Below are 18,250 nucleotides of genomic sequence, written 5' to 3' on the forward strand. Positions count from 1 at the left end.
CAATTTAGACCATTTATTTTGTCTTTCTTATTGTCTATTCTTGATTACTTTTAGGCTACCGAAGTGATTGAAAGCATGATCATCGACAATAAAAGGTAAAAAAACATACATATAAATTTATCAATATGTACTATTAATATTAATTCTAGTTTTTTTAGGCTTATGTAATTAAAAGTCGAATGTAAGTGTTAGATAAGAGTATTGTCTATCATGGGTATGCTCAGTCATATCTGAATACGATATTCGAATATGCATTAGATATAAGTGTTGGGTATGGGTACATTAAAAAACAATATCGATGCAACATAGCTTGTAAATATTGAATATTTTTGTATCTTCTGAAACTCTTTTTTTTGTTTTTTTTTTTTTGCTCGTGGTTTTTAAGGAATCGAGTAAAATGTTCAACTTGAGTGTCGATGCCTTCTCAAAGATGAAAAATTTGAGACTGCTCAAAGTGCTTTGCCTCTCAAATTGTGATGATCTCAAATATCTTTTTAATGAGCTACGACTTTTAGATTGGAAAGGATGCCCTCTAAGATCGTTACCTTTAAACTTCCAACCGGACAACCTTGTTGCACTTCTCTTACCATACAGTTGCATTGAACAACTATGGAAGGGAAATAGAGTAAGAATTAACTCATCTGATCCTTATGTTTTAGCTTATTTTAATATAAATGATTAAACTTTGATTAAGATTTTAAAAAAAAAGAGCATTATTATGTTTTCTCTTCTCTAATTTGTTATTGTTTTCAACAGCCCTTGTATAAGTTGAAAAATGATGAACCTCAAAGGGTCTCAAAACCTGATCAAGACACCAGACTTCACAACAGCATCAAATCTTGAAGTTTTGATTTTGGAAGGTTGTACCAAATTAGTGGATGTTCATCCATCCATCGGAGTGCTTAAGCGCCTTAAACTTTTGAATTTAAGAGATTGCAAAAGTCTTAGGAGTCTTCCAACCAAAATTAGAATGGAATCTCTTGAAACATTAATTCTTTCGGGTTGCTCAAGTCTTGTAAGGTTTCCAGAGATTGATGGGATAATGGAGTGCTTAAAAACTCTAGATCTTTCCGGTTGTTACAGAGTTGAAAATTTATTAGAGAATTTGCAGCAAGCGAAGTTTTTGGAAGAGCTCGACTTGAGTGAAACAGCCATAACAGAACCACCATCCTTCATTTGTCAATTTAAAAATCTTAAAGCTCTGTATTTCAATGGGCACAAGGGGCCATCATTTGAGTTACAATCAAAATTACCTTCTCTTTTCAAGGTAATCCAAGGCAAAAGGACGAATCCCATAGCTCGGATGTTGCCTTTGTTGTCAGGTTTGAGTTCATTAAAAGAGCTAAAACTAAGGGACTGCAATCTTTGTGAAGGAGATATTCCTAGTGATATTTCTGGTCTATCCTCTTTGAAAACTCATTGATCTTAAGGGTAACAATTTCATCAGCATACCTGCATCTATTATTCGACTTTCCAAGCTTTATTCTATTAGATTGTTAGATTGCAAGATGCTTAAATCATTGCCTGAGCTACCAACAAGTATAGAAGATGTGTGGATAGATGGTTGTTCTTCACTTGAAGCAGTTGCAAGTCCATCAAAAGTATGCAATTTAGTGGATTCTACTTTCATTAGAGCCATTAACTGCTTCAAATTGGCTGAGAATATCAATGCATTAACACTGCTGAAAAAATTTCTTAAGGTCGATTAATCTCTTTTTTCTCCCTTACAAAATCTCATACTTGAGGATTTATGGTTTTAGTTACCAAACGACTTGTGTTTTGTTTTGCAGGCATTTGCAAATTCAAGAAAAATGTTTGATATTATTATGCCCGGAAGTGAAATCCCAGAATGGTTTAGCCAACAAACAAGTAACGCTTCAATTAAGATACCCTTGCCTATCAACCTTCGAAAAGATAGTCAATGGATTGGAGTTGCTTGCTGTTGCATTTTTGTCAATAATGATGCTTTAAGGGATGACAAATATATCGGTTGTGGAGCATATATCTATTGTAGAAATTCTGAACAAGCCAGCTGTAATGGATCTATTTTTAGAGGTAGAAATCCTCGACGGATTGATTGGAGAGGCTGGTTGTTTGGTAAAGGATTTAACCAGTCCATAATGAAAGATCACCTTTTTCTTCGTTATTGGTCGCGTGATAAATTATATCCATTTTCCTAGGCGGATAAATTTGGTGACTGCGAAACCAATAAGTTACGGGCAACAGATTGCTTAGATAGAATATGCGATGAGCTTGAGGTGTCTTTCATAGATCGATTTGGACGCCGTGCTAAGGTGAAGAAGTGTGGTGTTAGAATAGTGTATGAGAAAGATTTGGAAGAAATAAAAGAGTTGCAGTGCCATAGCGCTCAATCTTCTCCAAATTTTGAACGCATCCACCAACACTCTGTTGTTCCAATAGGGTCGGAAGCTTGTAAATTATTGTACTAAAAAATCACACAAAGTTCAATTTCCAGAGAAGAGAGGTGGATCACAAAGATCTCTTAAATACCAAGTCTTTCCTTAGTCAGAATATCCCTTCTATAATAATTTAATAGCACAATTAAATACTACTATTATACCCTCAAATATTGAAAGAAAAATAGGACAAAAAAGAACACAAGAGTTTTAACGAGGTTCGGTAAATTATACCTACGTCCTCGGGCACTAACACCAGATGATAACTTTACTATCTCCAAAATATTACAAACAAATAGAATTCCTTAAGAATTCTCAAATGGGAGAAGAGAGAAAACTAAGAGAGAAAGATTAGTTGGGATGGTTGAAATGAGAAATGGTTAGGCCTATTTATAGTTGAGGTTCAGGGACTAACTTGCAAATGGCCTAAAAAATTAGGGACCAAAATTGCAATTATCCCATTCAACTTTAAACAACTTGCCTACCACTTTTTTTCTTTCGGTGCCACTTGCACCTCCCATTTTTGACTTTTCAACACCCCTTTTAATTTGACTTTTCAACACACTCTGCTCACGACGATGGATCAGTAGGTAGCACTTCTCACATAAAACGAAAACGTAATGTCTACGAGGAAGCGGAGGAAGAAGGGCGGCAACCAAAACGGATGCAAAAAGTTTTCAATTTTATAATGGGCCAGTCGTGGAAGAAGCATTAACTATAGTAAACTATTTAACCACCTTTGTCCTATTAATTCCTTTTTTTTTGCACATTGACGTTGTTTATGTTGCGGAAGCGACGATAATATTAATAACAATATTATCAGAAATATTTAGATAATTATTATGCCAACAATTATACTAAGAAAATTCCCAGTTAAATTGGAGGGGTCACAAATGGTCCCGCTTAAAACCCAACAACTAGATAGAACACACTTAGATATTTATAGCAATAATAACTAAATAAATATAACCAACATAAAGCTATTAAATATAAGCAAACAAATAAGAAATAAAATACCAGAGATTTAACGAGGTTCGGCCAATTTAGCTTACGTCCTCGGACACTACCAAATTAATATTTCTTCTAGAAATATTACAAAGGAGAAGATTTTGGGATAATACAACCAAAGGGGGAGGGGTTCTATATATAACAAACCAAACCCCCTCCATTTCTATCTTTTCCTAATGTGGGATATTGCCAATATTCAACAAATCTCCACCTTGGCGATATTCCACATCTTCGAACATCTTCTCATAACACAAACTTCAATAGTGTCTTCAATTTTGCAACCAATCGCCTTCTTCCCTTTTGGTAGTTGTGCCAGCTTCCACATCTTGTTTTTCTCTAGAGATTGCATTTCCTCTTCCATTGCACCTAACCATCTATTATTCTCTAAACTCTGAATGGCTTCGGTGTAAGTGGATGGAATATTATCAACAACTGGAAGTGCATAAGCTACCGTGTCAGTGAAACGAGCAGGTTTCTGAATTTCTCGTCTCTGCCTTCTGACTGCAATTGGCTCTGATTGCTGTTGAGGTTCTTGGGTAGAAACCTCTTCCTCATCTGACTCTGCATCTGCCAATGAAGAATCACTAGTGGTACCTTCTGCTGGAATTACCACACTCTGCTCAAACTCCACCTGCTGCGGAGTACACTCCACCTGCTGCGAAGTACTACTCACTCCTTCTGGATTTACCTTATTCAACATGGCAGATTCATCAAAGGTAACATCCCTACTGATTATCGTCTTATTTGCCTCTAGACACCACAAACGATACCCCTTAACACCAGCATTGAAGCCCATGAATAGAGCCTTCTTTGCTCTTGGATCTAACTTTGATTCTTTCACATGATAATATGCAATAGAACCAAAAATACGCAAGGTGTCATAATCAGTAGCAGGTTTTCCATACCATTTCTCCAAAGGAGTCTTGCCATTTATAGCAGATGATGGCAAATGATTGATGAGATGTTGAGCGTACGTCACAGCCTCAGCCCAAAACTTTCTATCTAATCCAGCATTAGATAACATACATCGAACTTTCTCCACAAGCGTTCGATTCATACGCTCTGCCACCCCATTCTGTTGCGGTGTTCCACCTACGGTGAAGTGCCTTACTATGCCACAATCTTGGCATATCTTTAGGAAAGGATCGCTTTTATATTCTCCACCGTTGTCTGATCAGAGAACCTTAATCTTCCTTCCTGTCTGATTTTCAACTTTAGTTTTCCACTTAAGGAAAACTTCAAGCACCTCATCTTTGTTCTTCATAGGAAACACCCAAACTCGTCTGGAAAAATCATCAATAAAGGTGACAAAATAACGTCTTCCTCCAAGTGATGGAGTCTTGGACGGTCCCCATACATCAGAATGCACATAATCCAGAATACCTTTAGTATTGTGAATCCCAGTGCCAAATTTCACCCTTCGTTGTTTTCCCAGAACACAATGCTCGCAAAATTCAAGTTTGCAAGTCTTTGTACCTTTCAATAATCCTTGCTTGGCTAGAGTTTGCAAGGATTTTTCACCAGCATGGCCCAAACGCATATGCCACAGCTGTGTTGCCTCAGCGTCCTTCTTGGTACTCGAAATTGCTGCTGCTGTTGTCCCGACCACTGTACTACCTTGGTAGTAATACAGATTGTTCTTTCTTATGCCTTTCAACATCACCAATGCTCCTGAAGTTGCTTTAAGAACTCCATCTCGTATTGTCACAACTAGGCCTTTAGATTCTAACGACCCCAAAGAGATGAGATTCTTCTTCAACTTTGGGACATATCGTACATCCCGCAAAATTCTAGTAGATCCATCATGACTCCTCAGTTTAATTGAACCTATCCCGGCTATTTTACATGTGTTATCATTACCCATGTAAACAACCCCTTCATCTAGTTTTTGAAATTCAAAGAACCATTCCCGAATGGGACACATATGATAGGAACAACCAGAATCCATGATCCACTCATCTGCATATAATGTTGAAGATGTCATACTAAGAGAAAAGTCTGACTCTGCTTCACTATTGCATTCTGCAACATTTGCATCTTGCGGAGTCTTCCCTTTTTTCTTCAATTTTGGACAATCTTTCTTCCAATGTCCTTTTTCTTTGCAAAAGGAACATTCATCTTTGGCAACAGCTCGACCTTTGGACTTTCTTCTCTTCCCATTAGACTGACTTTGCTGACGACCTCTTGTTACCAATGCTTCCACTGCTGCTTCACCTGAACCTTTCAACTTATCCTTTCGGCGTAGTTCATAGCTATACAATGCAGCAGTTACTTCATTAAAAGTTACTTCCGATTTTCCATGAAGTAGAGTAGTTTCAAGGTACTCAAACTCCTCAGGAAGCGATCCCAACAACATTAACGCCAAGTCTTCGTCTTCAAAAGTCACATCCAAATTCAACAAATCAGCCACCAGCTGATTAAAATTGGTAATGTGCTCGTTCATCGTGGTACCAGGAACATAATTGAAACGAAACAGTCTTTTCTTCATATGCAACTTATTTTGACTGTTCTTCTTCAAGAATTTCTCCTCCAATGCTTTCCACAATTTACTTGCAGAAGTCTCTTTACTGAATGTATACTTCTGCTCTCTGGAAAGACATGATCGAATTGTACCACATGCCAATCGGTTGATGGTCTTCCATTCTTTATCATCAACCCCTTCTGGTTTTTCTTCCTCAATGGCAATATCTAAACCCTGTTGAAAGAGGGCATCTAGAAGCTCACTTTGCCACATGCCAAAATGACCTGTTCCATCAAAAATTTCCACTACAAATCTCGTATTTGCAGTTCCAATCCTCGGCAAAATGTACGAAGTGGAAGTTGTTAATATGGATGGTTTTTCTTCTGTCATTTTTGCCATAGCTTCTACTTAATAGCCACCAAATGCAGAATACCCACAAGCTTTAGAAAATGTTTCTGATGTGTAAGATCAGACTAAGCTGCAAACACAGAGCATACTACAAAACCTTGGCTCGGATACCAATTGTTGCGGAAGCGACGATAATATTAATAACAATATTATCAGAAATATTTAGATAATTATTATGCCAACAATTATACTAAGAAAATTCCCAGTTAAATTGGAGGGGTCACAAATGGTCCCGCTTAAAACCCAACAACTAGACAGAACTCACTTAGATATTTATAGCAATAATAACAAATAAAAAATAAACAAAATAAACTAAATAAATATACCAAGATTTAAGAGTTCGGCAATTTAGCTACGTCTCGACACTACCAAATTAATATTTCTTCTAGAAATATTACAAAGGAGAAGATTTTGGGATAATACAACCAAAGGGGAGGGGTTCTATATATAACAAACCAAACCCCCTCCATTTCTATCTTTTCCTAATGTGGGATATTGCCAATATTCAACAGTTTACATAAAATAATTATTTTAGATATCTTTACTCATAATATGAGTATGAAATGTCATTCTTCAAATATATATTTGTACGGTTAATAGTTTTATTTAAGATTGTCACAACTTAGACCAGTTTAGATGTTAAAAGAACAATTTAATCTTTTAAGTTGTTTGAGCAAAGAAGAAAAAAACTTTTTTAAAATTGCTTCCTCTACAAGCTAGGGTAATTCTTCTTCTCTATTAAAGGTTATTTTAGCCATTCAATCTACTTCTACGTTTTCTTCTTTAGGGATGTATTTAAGTAATCAATCTTCGATATTCCTCAAGATTTTCAATTTTACAACGGGCCGATCAGGGAAGAAGCAATAATTGTGTAAACTACTTCACTAGCCCTTTCGTACAAATAGATTTTTTCTCCTATTTAGTTAAGTTTCTGTGATTGTTTGATGGTAGAAATAGATTGTTATTTAGCATTCATTATATCCGGAACATTGATTGATGTGATGGAACTAGAAATATATTGGTGTTCATTATACCAACATGAAATTGATATAGTTGATGATCAAAGAAGGCAAAATGCATTTAGAATGGATGAATTTCACGAACATGAAATTGATATAGAGTGTACTAAATCAAAGGAGGCAAATGCATTTTGAAATTAAAAGTTCAATATTTCAATCATTTGGAAGTAAAATAAAATCCTTGATATAAATAAAAAACGATAAGATAAAAATATCATTTTAGCTTTCTTAGTCCATTGAATGGGCACCCCAATGAATTCAACTTTTCAAACCTTCGATTGAGTTGCAAAAGATCATGTCCCTGAAAAAGAAGCTTTTGATTAATGGTTGAAATATTGTATACAGCGCCTGTTACAAATGAGGATTCCAACTCCAACAAGAACATGGGGGCTTCCATAAGACACAGACGACTCTGTACTTGTTAATGGAGGAATGGCGACCGTTAGACACAAACCTCTTTCCCAACCTCCCATCGACAGTGGCCAGAATATCTCCTTTATCCTAGCAATCAATTATCCAGTCAGCGAGAAAGGTTTCATTTAGCGGCGCTCGAGCTTCGATCGGCCTTCTACCAAAAGCAACATCAATTACCGGCATCCCATGAATGGATGACTTTGGTTGAGTAATGCGATGTAATGCGTGAATGCTTTTAGAATAAATGAATCTAGGGAATCTATTAGTAATTAAATTAAAATGCATGAATACATTTGTAACAATCATTTTTACCGTTAGAAAATTTTTTATTTTAAAAGTACATAAATGGTTGAAGTTAAAAACTCATCACCTATTTTTTTGATAGGTGGGATCAGTCACCCTAAAATCAAATTTTATAGAGAAATTTTAAAATTCCTTTAAGAATTGACAATTTTAATCCGTCTTTAAATTTAGAGAAAATTAGGTTTGGATCCATTTAAGTATTCACATATAATAAAATGAATCTTTGTTGGATAGGTCTAATTGGTTATTTATAAAATCACACTTTATAAATCCCTTTAACAATTGGCAAATTTAAGGTCTACCTTTAAATTTAGAGAAAAATTAAATTCGAGAATGATTACAAATAGGGAAAGTTTAGGACGCTCAAAATTAGTAACTCGTTAATTTCCAAATTCCACCAAATATTTTAAATTTTAGATTTGAAATTCAGGAAAATTTTATGTCTTAAGATTTCAACGGAATCTCCACTACAAATTCCATTGAATCCGTCGTTGGCGCAATTTTTTTTTGTATAATCCCATAATTGTATAGTGAATGACGAAGAAAACAAAGGAAGAAGAGAAGAAAGAAGAAGATCAAGTCAAAGGAGATGGATGGAGACGATGGCAAGAAGATGAGCGATGTCAAACAAAGTGAATATTATCCATCCAAGTACTAATCAGAGTTTGCTTATCCTCAAATTTTTAGGGTCGAAAACCCAAATGCTTGCTCTCTCATTTAAGATCCATCTATTCTAAGGATAAAATTACCAAACTATCTTGCATGGGATCTTCATTAATAGCCAAACGATGGAACACTAACAAATGATTGTTGAAAGCCCATGGTACTCCATTTATCACCCTATCAATGTCCACCTTATTGAAAAATCTAAACGAATATCGATTCTCTCCCATATCCAAGACCTGCACACACCCCAAAGGATGCCACAAATTTGTCAATGTATTCTTCATCGTCGGGAAGTGGACCACACTAGCAGTAAGAAAACATCCCACCAAACAAAACTCATACACTTGCATTTGATTCCCCGAACCGTCATGGAACTGCCACACTTCCTCCTCAACTTCATTAATACTTAGCCCCGCTAAATCGTTTTCCATGATGAGGGACTTACAAAACACAATCTAAACGAAGAATATGCTCACCAAGAATCCCTAAAGACAAACAACAATAATTGCAAAACCTACCTAACCCTTACACGTAAAGGAGTTTCAATCAGTTTCAAAAACAAAATCTAATACGTGCTACACCAAGCAGACGACACTACAGGAAAATAGACTTTTAGCGGTGCTTTTAGTGGCGTTTTAACAAAAAACGCCGCAAATAATATACATTAGCGGCGTTTGTCCGAAACGCCACTAAAAGCTAAACTATAGCGGCATTTTTGCCAAAAACGCCACTAAAAATTGGTCAATAGCGGCGTTTTTATCAAAACGCCACTAAAAGCTGATCAATAGTGGCGTTTTAATCTCAAACGCCACTAAATTGCGGCGTTTTTGTCCCAAACGCCACAAAAAGCTGATCAATTGTGGCGTTTTTATCCAAAACGCCACTAAAAACTGATTAATAGCGGCGTTTTTGGTCCAAACGCCGCAAAAAGTTTAGCAGGCATTTTTTAGTAGGGTAACCGACACTCGTTTTGATTTGATCTAATTTAATTTTCATATTATTTTCTTATTTTTATTTTGAATTTGATTTAATTATTTTTGTATTTAAAGCTAACTTTATAAAAAAATGGGAACTACACTATTCATCACTTAGCTATGAGAAAGTTTCATTTTTGTTACTTAATTATGAAAAGTTACAAATTGATAACTAAACTATTTACAAATTTTTATTTAAGTTACCAAGCTGTTAAAATCGACGTTTTATGGCTTTCTGTAAACCCTTAAATCTTAAACATTAAACCCTAAACCCTAAATTTTAAATCATAAAACATAAACACTAATCTATAAACTCCAAAACCCTAAACCCCCCACAAAAAATCATATGGATCATGTTGATGTGTATATATATAGATATTAATGTAAAAGCTTATGTTTATAATAAATTGTGGAAGAAGTACTTAATATTGATTAAATTTATTTTTAGATTTAGGGTTTAGGATTTAAAGTTTAAAGCCTATGGTTTAGGGTTCAATGGTAGAATTAATATATATATTTTAAGTTTATGGTTTAGGCCGGTTCAATGGTATAGTATATATATTAAGTTAATGGTATGGGCCGGGTTTGTTATCTTGGATTTGGGGTATAGTGTTTTAAATTAGTTTGTTGTTTGGGGTTTGGTACTATTTTAAAGTATTAATTTAGGGTTTAGGGTCTTAATGTTTAAGGTTATAAGGGTTAGTGTTAGGGTTTAAGGGTTAATTGATTAAATGATGTTCTGGTTGAATCTAGGTTTTGGAGTGCTCGTAGTGTGGTTTAATTAAATACTTGATCTCATGTTTATACATGTATTTACGATGTATATGTTTATATTCCCAGATAATTACGCATGGATTTAGTATTATACGAATATATATATTTTATTTGAATTCATTTCATGTTTTAAATAATTATTAGAAATTATTTACCTAAAATTTAAATATTAAATATTTAAATAAAAATTATTCAATATAATTTAATTTTTTTCAAATTAGATATATTGTTTGAAAGTAAACAAAATTAGTTTAAAAGGAATTTAAGAAATAATTAAACTATTAAAATTTAAATGCATTAGTGGAGTTTTTGTAAAAAACGCCGCAAAAAAATTTCAAATTAGGCAAAACGAAGTCGTTTTATGATTTGTGTGCAGAGGCATTAGCGGCGTTTTTACAAAAACGCCACTAAAAAATATAGAATTAGTGGCGCTTATTGAAAAACGCTGCAAAAGAGCATCATCTTTTAAACAAAACGGCGCCGTTTTGTAGGATTTATTAGTGGCGTTTTTTGTGAAGCGCCGCAATAGGTTTGGATTTAGCGGCGCTAGTGTATAAACGCCGCTAATATTATTTTGTTCAGATCAAAGTGTCGTCGTTTTGTTAGTTTATTAGTGGCGTTTATTTGAAACGCCGCAATAGCTTACCCTTTTAGCGGCGCTATTGCAAAAACGCCGCAAATGTTAAATTAAGTTTGTCAAAACATCGTCGTTTTTGTTGTCTTCATTTTTACAGACGATAACACTTAGAAATTTTGTCTAAGTCTCCCCAGTTCATTTCCCCTCCCCTCTCTGCCTTACTCCCAAATCCTTAAAGAATCATCACATTTTTCCCCAATTCGACATCCGAAAATAGCCCATTCTTCCCCAGTTTGAAATCCCTAAAATCCACCCTTCCCACTGGCCATTGATTTTCCATCTATAGAAAATTGGATTAAGAAAGGAAAGGTTTCAAAAGTTGGCTTCGGGGTTGAAGAAAACAGTTCAACGATTAATGATTTTCAAAGTTTGTTTCTTCTATATTAATGATCGGTATTCGAAGTGTCAGGTGTCCTGTAGGCGTTGGATTTAGGTTTCTAACTATCCCTTTTGCCATTTTCGTTTACACCTATAAGTTCTTCTCTGCTGATCTCCTCGATAATTTTTGGGTTCAACGAAAAAGCATATTTCTTTTCTGCTTCAGATTTCAATTTGACTGGTTATTTTCGTTATTTGCAATGTTATATTCTAAGTTCATTCAAGTTTATTTTCTGGGTTTGTGTTGCTTGATTTAGTTTTGTACTAAGTGGAGTTGTATTTTCTTTTAATAGCTCCTGCTGGAAAACTGGAATTTGGAAATTTGAATCTTGTTCTTGGAAAGCTTAATAGGAGTTATATATATATTTATCCGTGTGTGTGTTCTATAACTTAGTCAGGTTTAGATGTCGTCTTCGTGATTGAACTTATATGAATTGTTTGTGTGTTTATATAAATACATAATTCTAAATACATAAATTCTGAAGTTTGTGAATTTTATGAATTATTTGTTTGACCCAAAAATTTTATACTAATAAACTAATATAGTAGGAACATTAGTTTTACTGAATTGAGTTGCTGTTTTTATGATGATAGAAAATATAACTCAGGCCCAAAACAAAAATAATTACAATTCATCTTGCAGAAGAGGTCTAATATATTCAGATTCTCAAATTGCATCGCATGCCTGGAAAGTCAACATGTAAAACTAAGCTAACCCTCTAAAAGCTGCCGATATTTCAAAAATTCTGACAAAATCGATTTCACTTACCTTACATTACAAATGCCTCTATTTGTAGCGAAAATTGCTATTGGAGATAGTGAGTTGTCTAAAGCACGATTCAAGTATGAAAAGCACTCCATGTCCAGCATATGCACCTGCTAACCATGATTTAGAGAACATAAACATGCATGATGTGTAAAATGCTTTGAGCATGTGCACAGGTCAAGACCTAAGAAGTATCTTAGATATACATTTGTTTGCATGCTTATTTGCATAGAAACATACATTGCATCCATGCATCTAAAGGACATATATCGTATGCTAAAACAGCTCAACTAAAGAAAAGAACAAGACCTCATCAATGAATAGAACTCCTGGTACAAGCTATGCAACACCTTCATCAATATACCGGTTAACTATCTGTCACAAACAACATTATTTCAATTAAAAGGCATGCCATCGTTCTAAGAAACAATTGAGCATAGCAGTTGAAGTCAATCCCACATCATAAGCCTGTTTCCAAATTGGACAGGAAGTCCATCTGACTCTAAAAGTTTAACCGTGTACTATATTGGTAGCTTCTAGAGAGCTGATCATAACAGGATTCATAGTAATAGTAGGATTAAACCAGAGATTAGCTGATAAGACTTCAGCTCTTAAACTGAAGATTCCAAGTAATACTATTAATGTATTGGTGAGAGAAATCACAGCAATGGTAAAACAATACTGCCTATTGTCCATAAAAATCGTCATAAAATGGACCTCAAATAAACTAATATAGTATGCATATGATAGTTACACTTGAGTCTAAATAGCATAGCTTCTTAATTGTCCATTCAGCATTGCTGTGTGCTTTTCTACATTTATATTACTAGAAAGTTTGAACCGTTTGTTAGCATTTATATGCAGGTATGTTGTTTCTGTTCTTGGTTATTATGCCATCCTTACTACTTATGCTCTGGTTTCTAGCTGTCAGTTGCACTTTGTGGTTTTACTACTTCAAAACACAAGATCTTTTAGAAATCTTCTTAAAAAAATCAATAAGCTAATGATACTCCAAGTGGGCATCAATAAGTTTAGGAACTCAATCATATGCTTCATCTTTCAGTCTGTCATTCAGTTGTCTGGTACATGATGTTTAGCTATATTATTGTGAATCTATGGATTCTTTTTGAGCCTTTAATTCTTAGAACTTATGAAAATATCCGAATACATAAAGCAATTTTTGTTTTTTTCTTACATCTGTTCTAGGTACTGTCCAGCACCTAAATTAATAGTTGTTGCAAATAAATACACCACAGCCATTGACATCTGTTCTAGGTACATGTTTCGTTGCTTAATTACTTAACTTATTTCTATGCATTTTTCCTTTAAATTACTTAACAAATACTATTTTTTTCTGACTCCAGCCTCTGTTTCCTGGTGAGAGTGAAGTAGACCAGCTTGTTGAAATTATTAAGGTACGTTTTAGTTCAAAATTCGCATAAAGAATAGTTTCATCATGATGATTTTGAAAAAAATCATTTTACTTAGATATATGATTTGGTATGAAGTAATGATAAGTATGGTTTATAATTAGCTCATCTTGGTAAGATTGTTAATTGGTATGATATGCATTTGTGGTTGTTATTTTTCTGACTCAAGTGAATTAAGTATGGTTGTTGGATGTGTTTTGGGTATGGTTTATTATTGAATTACATTTTGACTGTAATTTGTTTATTCATTAGTTTCGGAAATGGCAGTGATGAGATGTTATATTTGGTTGATGATAGATAAATAAATACATAAAGTTAATGTTTATGAGTTTTGTGGAGTATGATTCTGCACATGCAAAGTTGGTTTGTTTAAAGCTGTGCATTTTCATGTTTACATACTAATGGTGATTCCATTTTTGTTTTTTAGATGTTCTTTTGGTCTGTTTTCATGTTTCTATCCAACTTCTGTGTTTACTGTGCAGTTTTGCCATATTTTGCTAAGGTGTATAGCTTCATTGGCAGTGTCTTTGATCTTGGTACAAGTGGGCACTTGCAAAACTGATATAAGTAAAGTTTCTATATTTGCTTAAACTGAAATATATTTGGTGCTACTCTTATAATCTTACATCTGTTCTAGGTACTTATCTTTTATTTGCAAGAAACAGATTTAGGTAATGGAAGATGTATGCCTGTGTGTTTGTGTCTCTATATATGTATGTATTTGGTACTAGATGAAAGTTTTGAAATATAGACCAGGTTTTGCATACATTGATCATTTTCTGGCTCTTTTCCTTCGAATACATGGTTCTCTTGAAATTAAATGCTCAGGTACTTTCTGCATATTCTGTGATTCTTATTAGATAAGTTATAAATCAACAGTTATGTTAGTTTTGATCAAGGCCTCTGTAAACATAAAGTTGGTATTCTGGTTAGGAGAAGTTAATGTTTATGAGTTTTGTGGAGTATGATTCTGCACATGCAAAGTTGGTTTGTTTAAAGCTGTGCATTTTCATGTTTACATACTAATGGTGATTCCATTTTTGTTTTTTAGATGTTCTTTTGGTCTGTTTTCATGTTTCTATCCAACTTATGTGTTTACTGTGCAATTTTGCCATATTTTGCTAAGGTGTATAGCTTCATTGGCAATGTCTTTGATCCTGGTACAAATGGGCACTTGCAAAACTGATATAGGTAAAGTTTCTATATTTGCTTAAACTGAAATATATTTGGTGCTACTCTTATAATCTTACATCTGTTCTAGGTACTATCGAGCACCTGAATTAATATTTGGTGCAACTAAATACACCACAGCCATTGGCATTTGTTCTAGGTACGTACAAGTTTCGTTGCTAAAATTTTTCCTTATTTCTATGCATTTTCACTTTAAATTACTTAACAAATATTACTTTTTTGACTCCAGCCTCTGTTTGTTGGTGAGAGTGAAGTAGACCAGGTACGTTTTATTAAGGTAGGCTTTATTTCAAAATTCTAATCAATAATAGTTTTATCATGATGATTTTGGAAAAATTAATATTTTGGGGTTGCGATTTTGTAAAGATTTAATTGCTAGTTCTGTTTGGAGTAGAACTATTTTGTTTCCAAATTAATTTTAAATATTTGGTTCAACTTAATTATTATTTGATTCAACTTAAGTATGAATAGGTATGAATTAATTTTATTACCATGTAGCTTGCTTGTCCATTAAAATTACAACAATAGCTGACTTTCTCTCCAACCTTATTTTAAATATTTTAAAGATTCAAAGTATATAGGCTGGAAACCTGACGGGTTGCCTTATATCGAGCTGCAAGATATAATGGATCCTCCCTAGGTGTAACAACGCCACGTATCATGAATCTTAAAAAATTCAAAAAGACTTGAAAACAGTTCTATCGAGCTCATTTACTATTGAATATTTATATAACCTTAATTTATTTCTAATTTACTTATAAAAATTAAACTACGATTCTTTTTTGATATTATTATATTCAAATTACTATTTTTTATATTAATAATGTTTTATTTTAATATTTAACATTTTTAAATTTCTTTAAAAGTTATAACTACTTTTTATCAAAATTACAACAATAGCTGACCTTCTCTCCAACCTTATTTTAAATATTTTAAAGATTCAAAGTATATAGGCTGGAAACCTGACGGGTTGCCTTATATCGAGCTGCAAGATATAATGGATCCTCCTTAGGTGTAACAACGCCACGTATCATGAATCTTAAAAAATTCAAAAAGACTTGAAAACAGTTTTATCGAGCTCATTTACTATTGAATATTTATATAACCTTAATTTATTTCCAATTTACTTATAAAAATTAAACTACGATTCTTTTTGATATTATTATATTCAAATTACTATTTTTTATATTAATAATGTTTTATTTTAATATTTAATATTTTTAAATTTCTTTAAAAGTTATAACTACTTTTTATCAAAATTACAACAATAGCTGACATTCTCTCCAACCTTATTTTAAATATTTTAAAGATTCAAAGTATATAGGCTGGAAACCTGACGGGTTGCCTTATATCGAGCTGCAAGATATAATGGATCCTCCCTAGGTGTAACAACGCCACGTATGATGAATCTTAAAAAATTCAAATGTTTCAATTTAATATGTCCCATCTAATATACAAATATTATATTTTATATAGTTTTTAACTTAAATTTAAATTATTATTGAAATATTCTCGTCCGTTTTATCACAAATACTATTCTCCGTTTTATTACAAATATTATCGTCCGTTTTACCATTTAAGTTAAACTTTTTATTCAAACTAAATCATAGCTTTTAAGCTAAATACGGATGTCCACACAGTGCTTTAATATGTACTTAAGAAAAGATGACTTGTAAAACATAAATTAAATTAAGTGTGGACTATTTTAACTGCACATGTGATTTGTCAAATAAAAACGAATGACATGTATATTATTTAATTAAAATAATTTTTATAAATATTATTTAATTAAATATTATTTAATCCCGCTACTTACCTATAGATACTTGATATTTGATATGTATTATCCATGTGATTTTCCACATCGTGAAATAAAAAACTTACATAATACATAAATATATTTGATATCTTAATTTACATAACTTATATAACATATATAACTTACATAACTTATATAACATACATAACTTATATAACTTATATAACTTAGATAAATATATAACTTACATAACTTACAAAATACTTAAATATATTTTATATCATAATTTACATAACTTACATAACTTATATAACTTAGATAAATATATAATTTACATAAATATATATCATATCATAAATTACATAACTTACATAATACTTAAATATATATCATATCATACATAACTAGTTTACAAAATTTACTTAACTTACATAATACATAAATCTATAGTCGAAAATCCTGCAACTTGCCTAAATTAGTTTATACCCATTAGAGACTTGATATTTAGTATAATGATATGATTTAAATCAATTGAGAACATTTAAGTAACTGTAATATGTTGTCAACTTTAGATTTCAAGAACTACAAAATGGATAGGAGTTGGATGAAATTGTCAAGGGAAAGCAATGCCTATCAAAATGGAGTACAAACTTTTCTAAATTTTGCATTTCAAAATGCAAGCCAAGAGAATATGATTCTTTGCCCGTGTAAGAAGTGTGGCAACATCTACTGGCATTTTCGTGAAGTTGTCTACGAACATCTAATTGTTGATGGCTTTATTCGGGGGTATAAAAAATGGATTTTCCATGGAGAGTGTACATCTAGTGGAACTTCTTCAACGATTAATCTGACTTATCCTGATACTGATTACCATCAGTATGTTAGACAAGATGACATGGAAGATATGTTGCGGGATGCATTTAATATGCGTAGTCATGGTGAGCAATCGTTTCCACCTGACTTTATTATATCTGAGGATTGTAATATTGGTGAAAATGTTTTTTGCGAAACGGGAACAAGTGCACCTAATGAGGAGCCAAATGAAGAAGCGGCTAAGTTCTACAATTTACTTAATGAAATGAATGAAGAACTTTACGAGGGATCAAAATATTCGAAATTGTCCTTCTGTATTCGTCTATTTCATTTAAAATGTTTGGGAGGGTGGACCGGAAACTCTTTTACAATGCTGCTAGAGTTTCTAAGAGAGATGTTTTCGTTTGCAAAAATTCCCCAGTCTTGTCAAGACATGAAGAGACTAATAAAAGATTTGGGCCTTGGGTACGATAAAATTCATAGTTGCCCAAATGACTGCATGTTGTACTGGGGTGATAAAAAAACCAACAATCTTGTCATGTTTGCGGTAAGTCTCGTTGGATGAATAGTAATACAGAAGATGTGAATACGGATGAAGGTGGGGCACAGTTAAGAAAGAAGCCAGTCAAGGTCTTGCGATATTTTCCCCTGATACCAAGACTTCAAAGGCTTTTCATGTCCTCAAAGACAGCCGAATCTATGACATGGCATAATGATCAACGGACCGATGATGGATTATTAAGACATCCTGCGGATTCTTTAGCTTGGAAATCATTTGACAGTAAATTTCCAAGCTTTGCAAGCGATCCTCGGAATGTGAGGCTTGGGCTAG

The 18,250-nt window shown here is 33.3% G+C and overlaps 1 protein-coding gene across 1 annotated transcript in view; it reads left to right on the plus strand.

Moving 5' to 3' along the window:
* The window catches only part of LOC107962494 (disease resistance-like protein DSC1), a 100,313-nt gene extending 97,848 nt beyond the window's left edge, over nucleotides 1-2,465 (plus strand). The window contains exon 2 of the mRNA XM_041080123.1: nucleotides 1,791-2,465. Coding sequence (XP_040936057.1) covers nucleotides 1,791-2,180 — 390 coding nt within the window. The 3' untranslated portion in view covers nucleotides 2,181-2,465. The remainder of the gene's footprint in view (nucleotides 1-1,790) is intronic.
* Nucleotides 2,466-18,250: the final 15,785 nt, after the last annotated feature.

This window comes from Gossypium hirsutum, chromosome A11 (assembly GCF_007990345.1).
Source record: "Gossypium hirsutum isolate 1008001.06 chromosome A11, Gossypium_hirsutum_v2.1, whole genome shotgun sequence".
NCBI classification, from domain to species: Eukaryota; Viridiplantae; Streptophyta; class Magnoliopsida; order Malvales; family Malvaceae; genus Gossypium; species Gossypium hirsutum.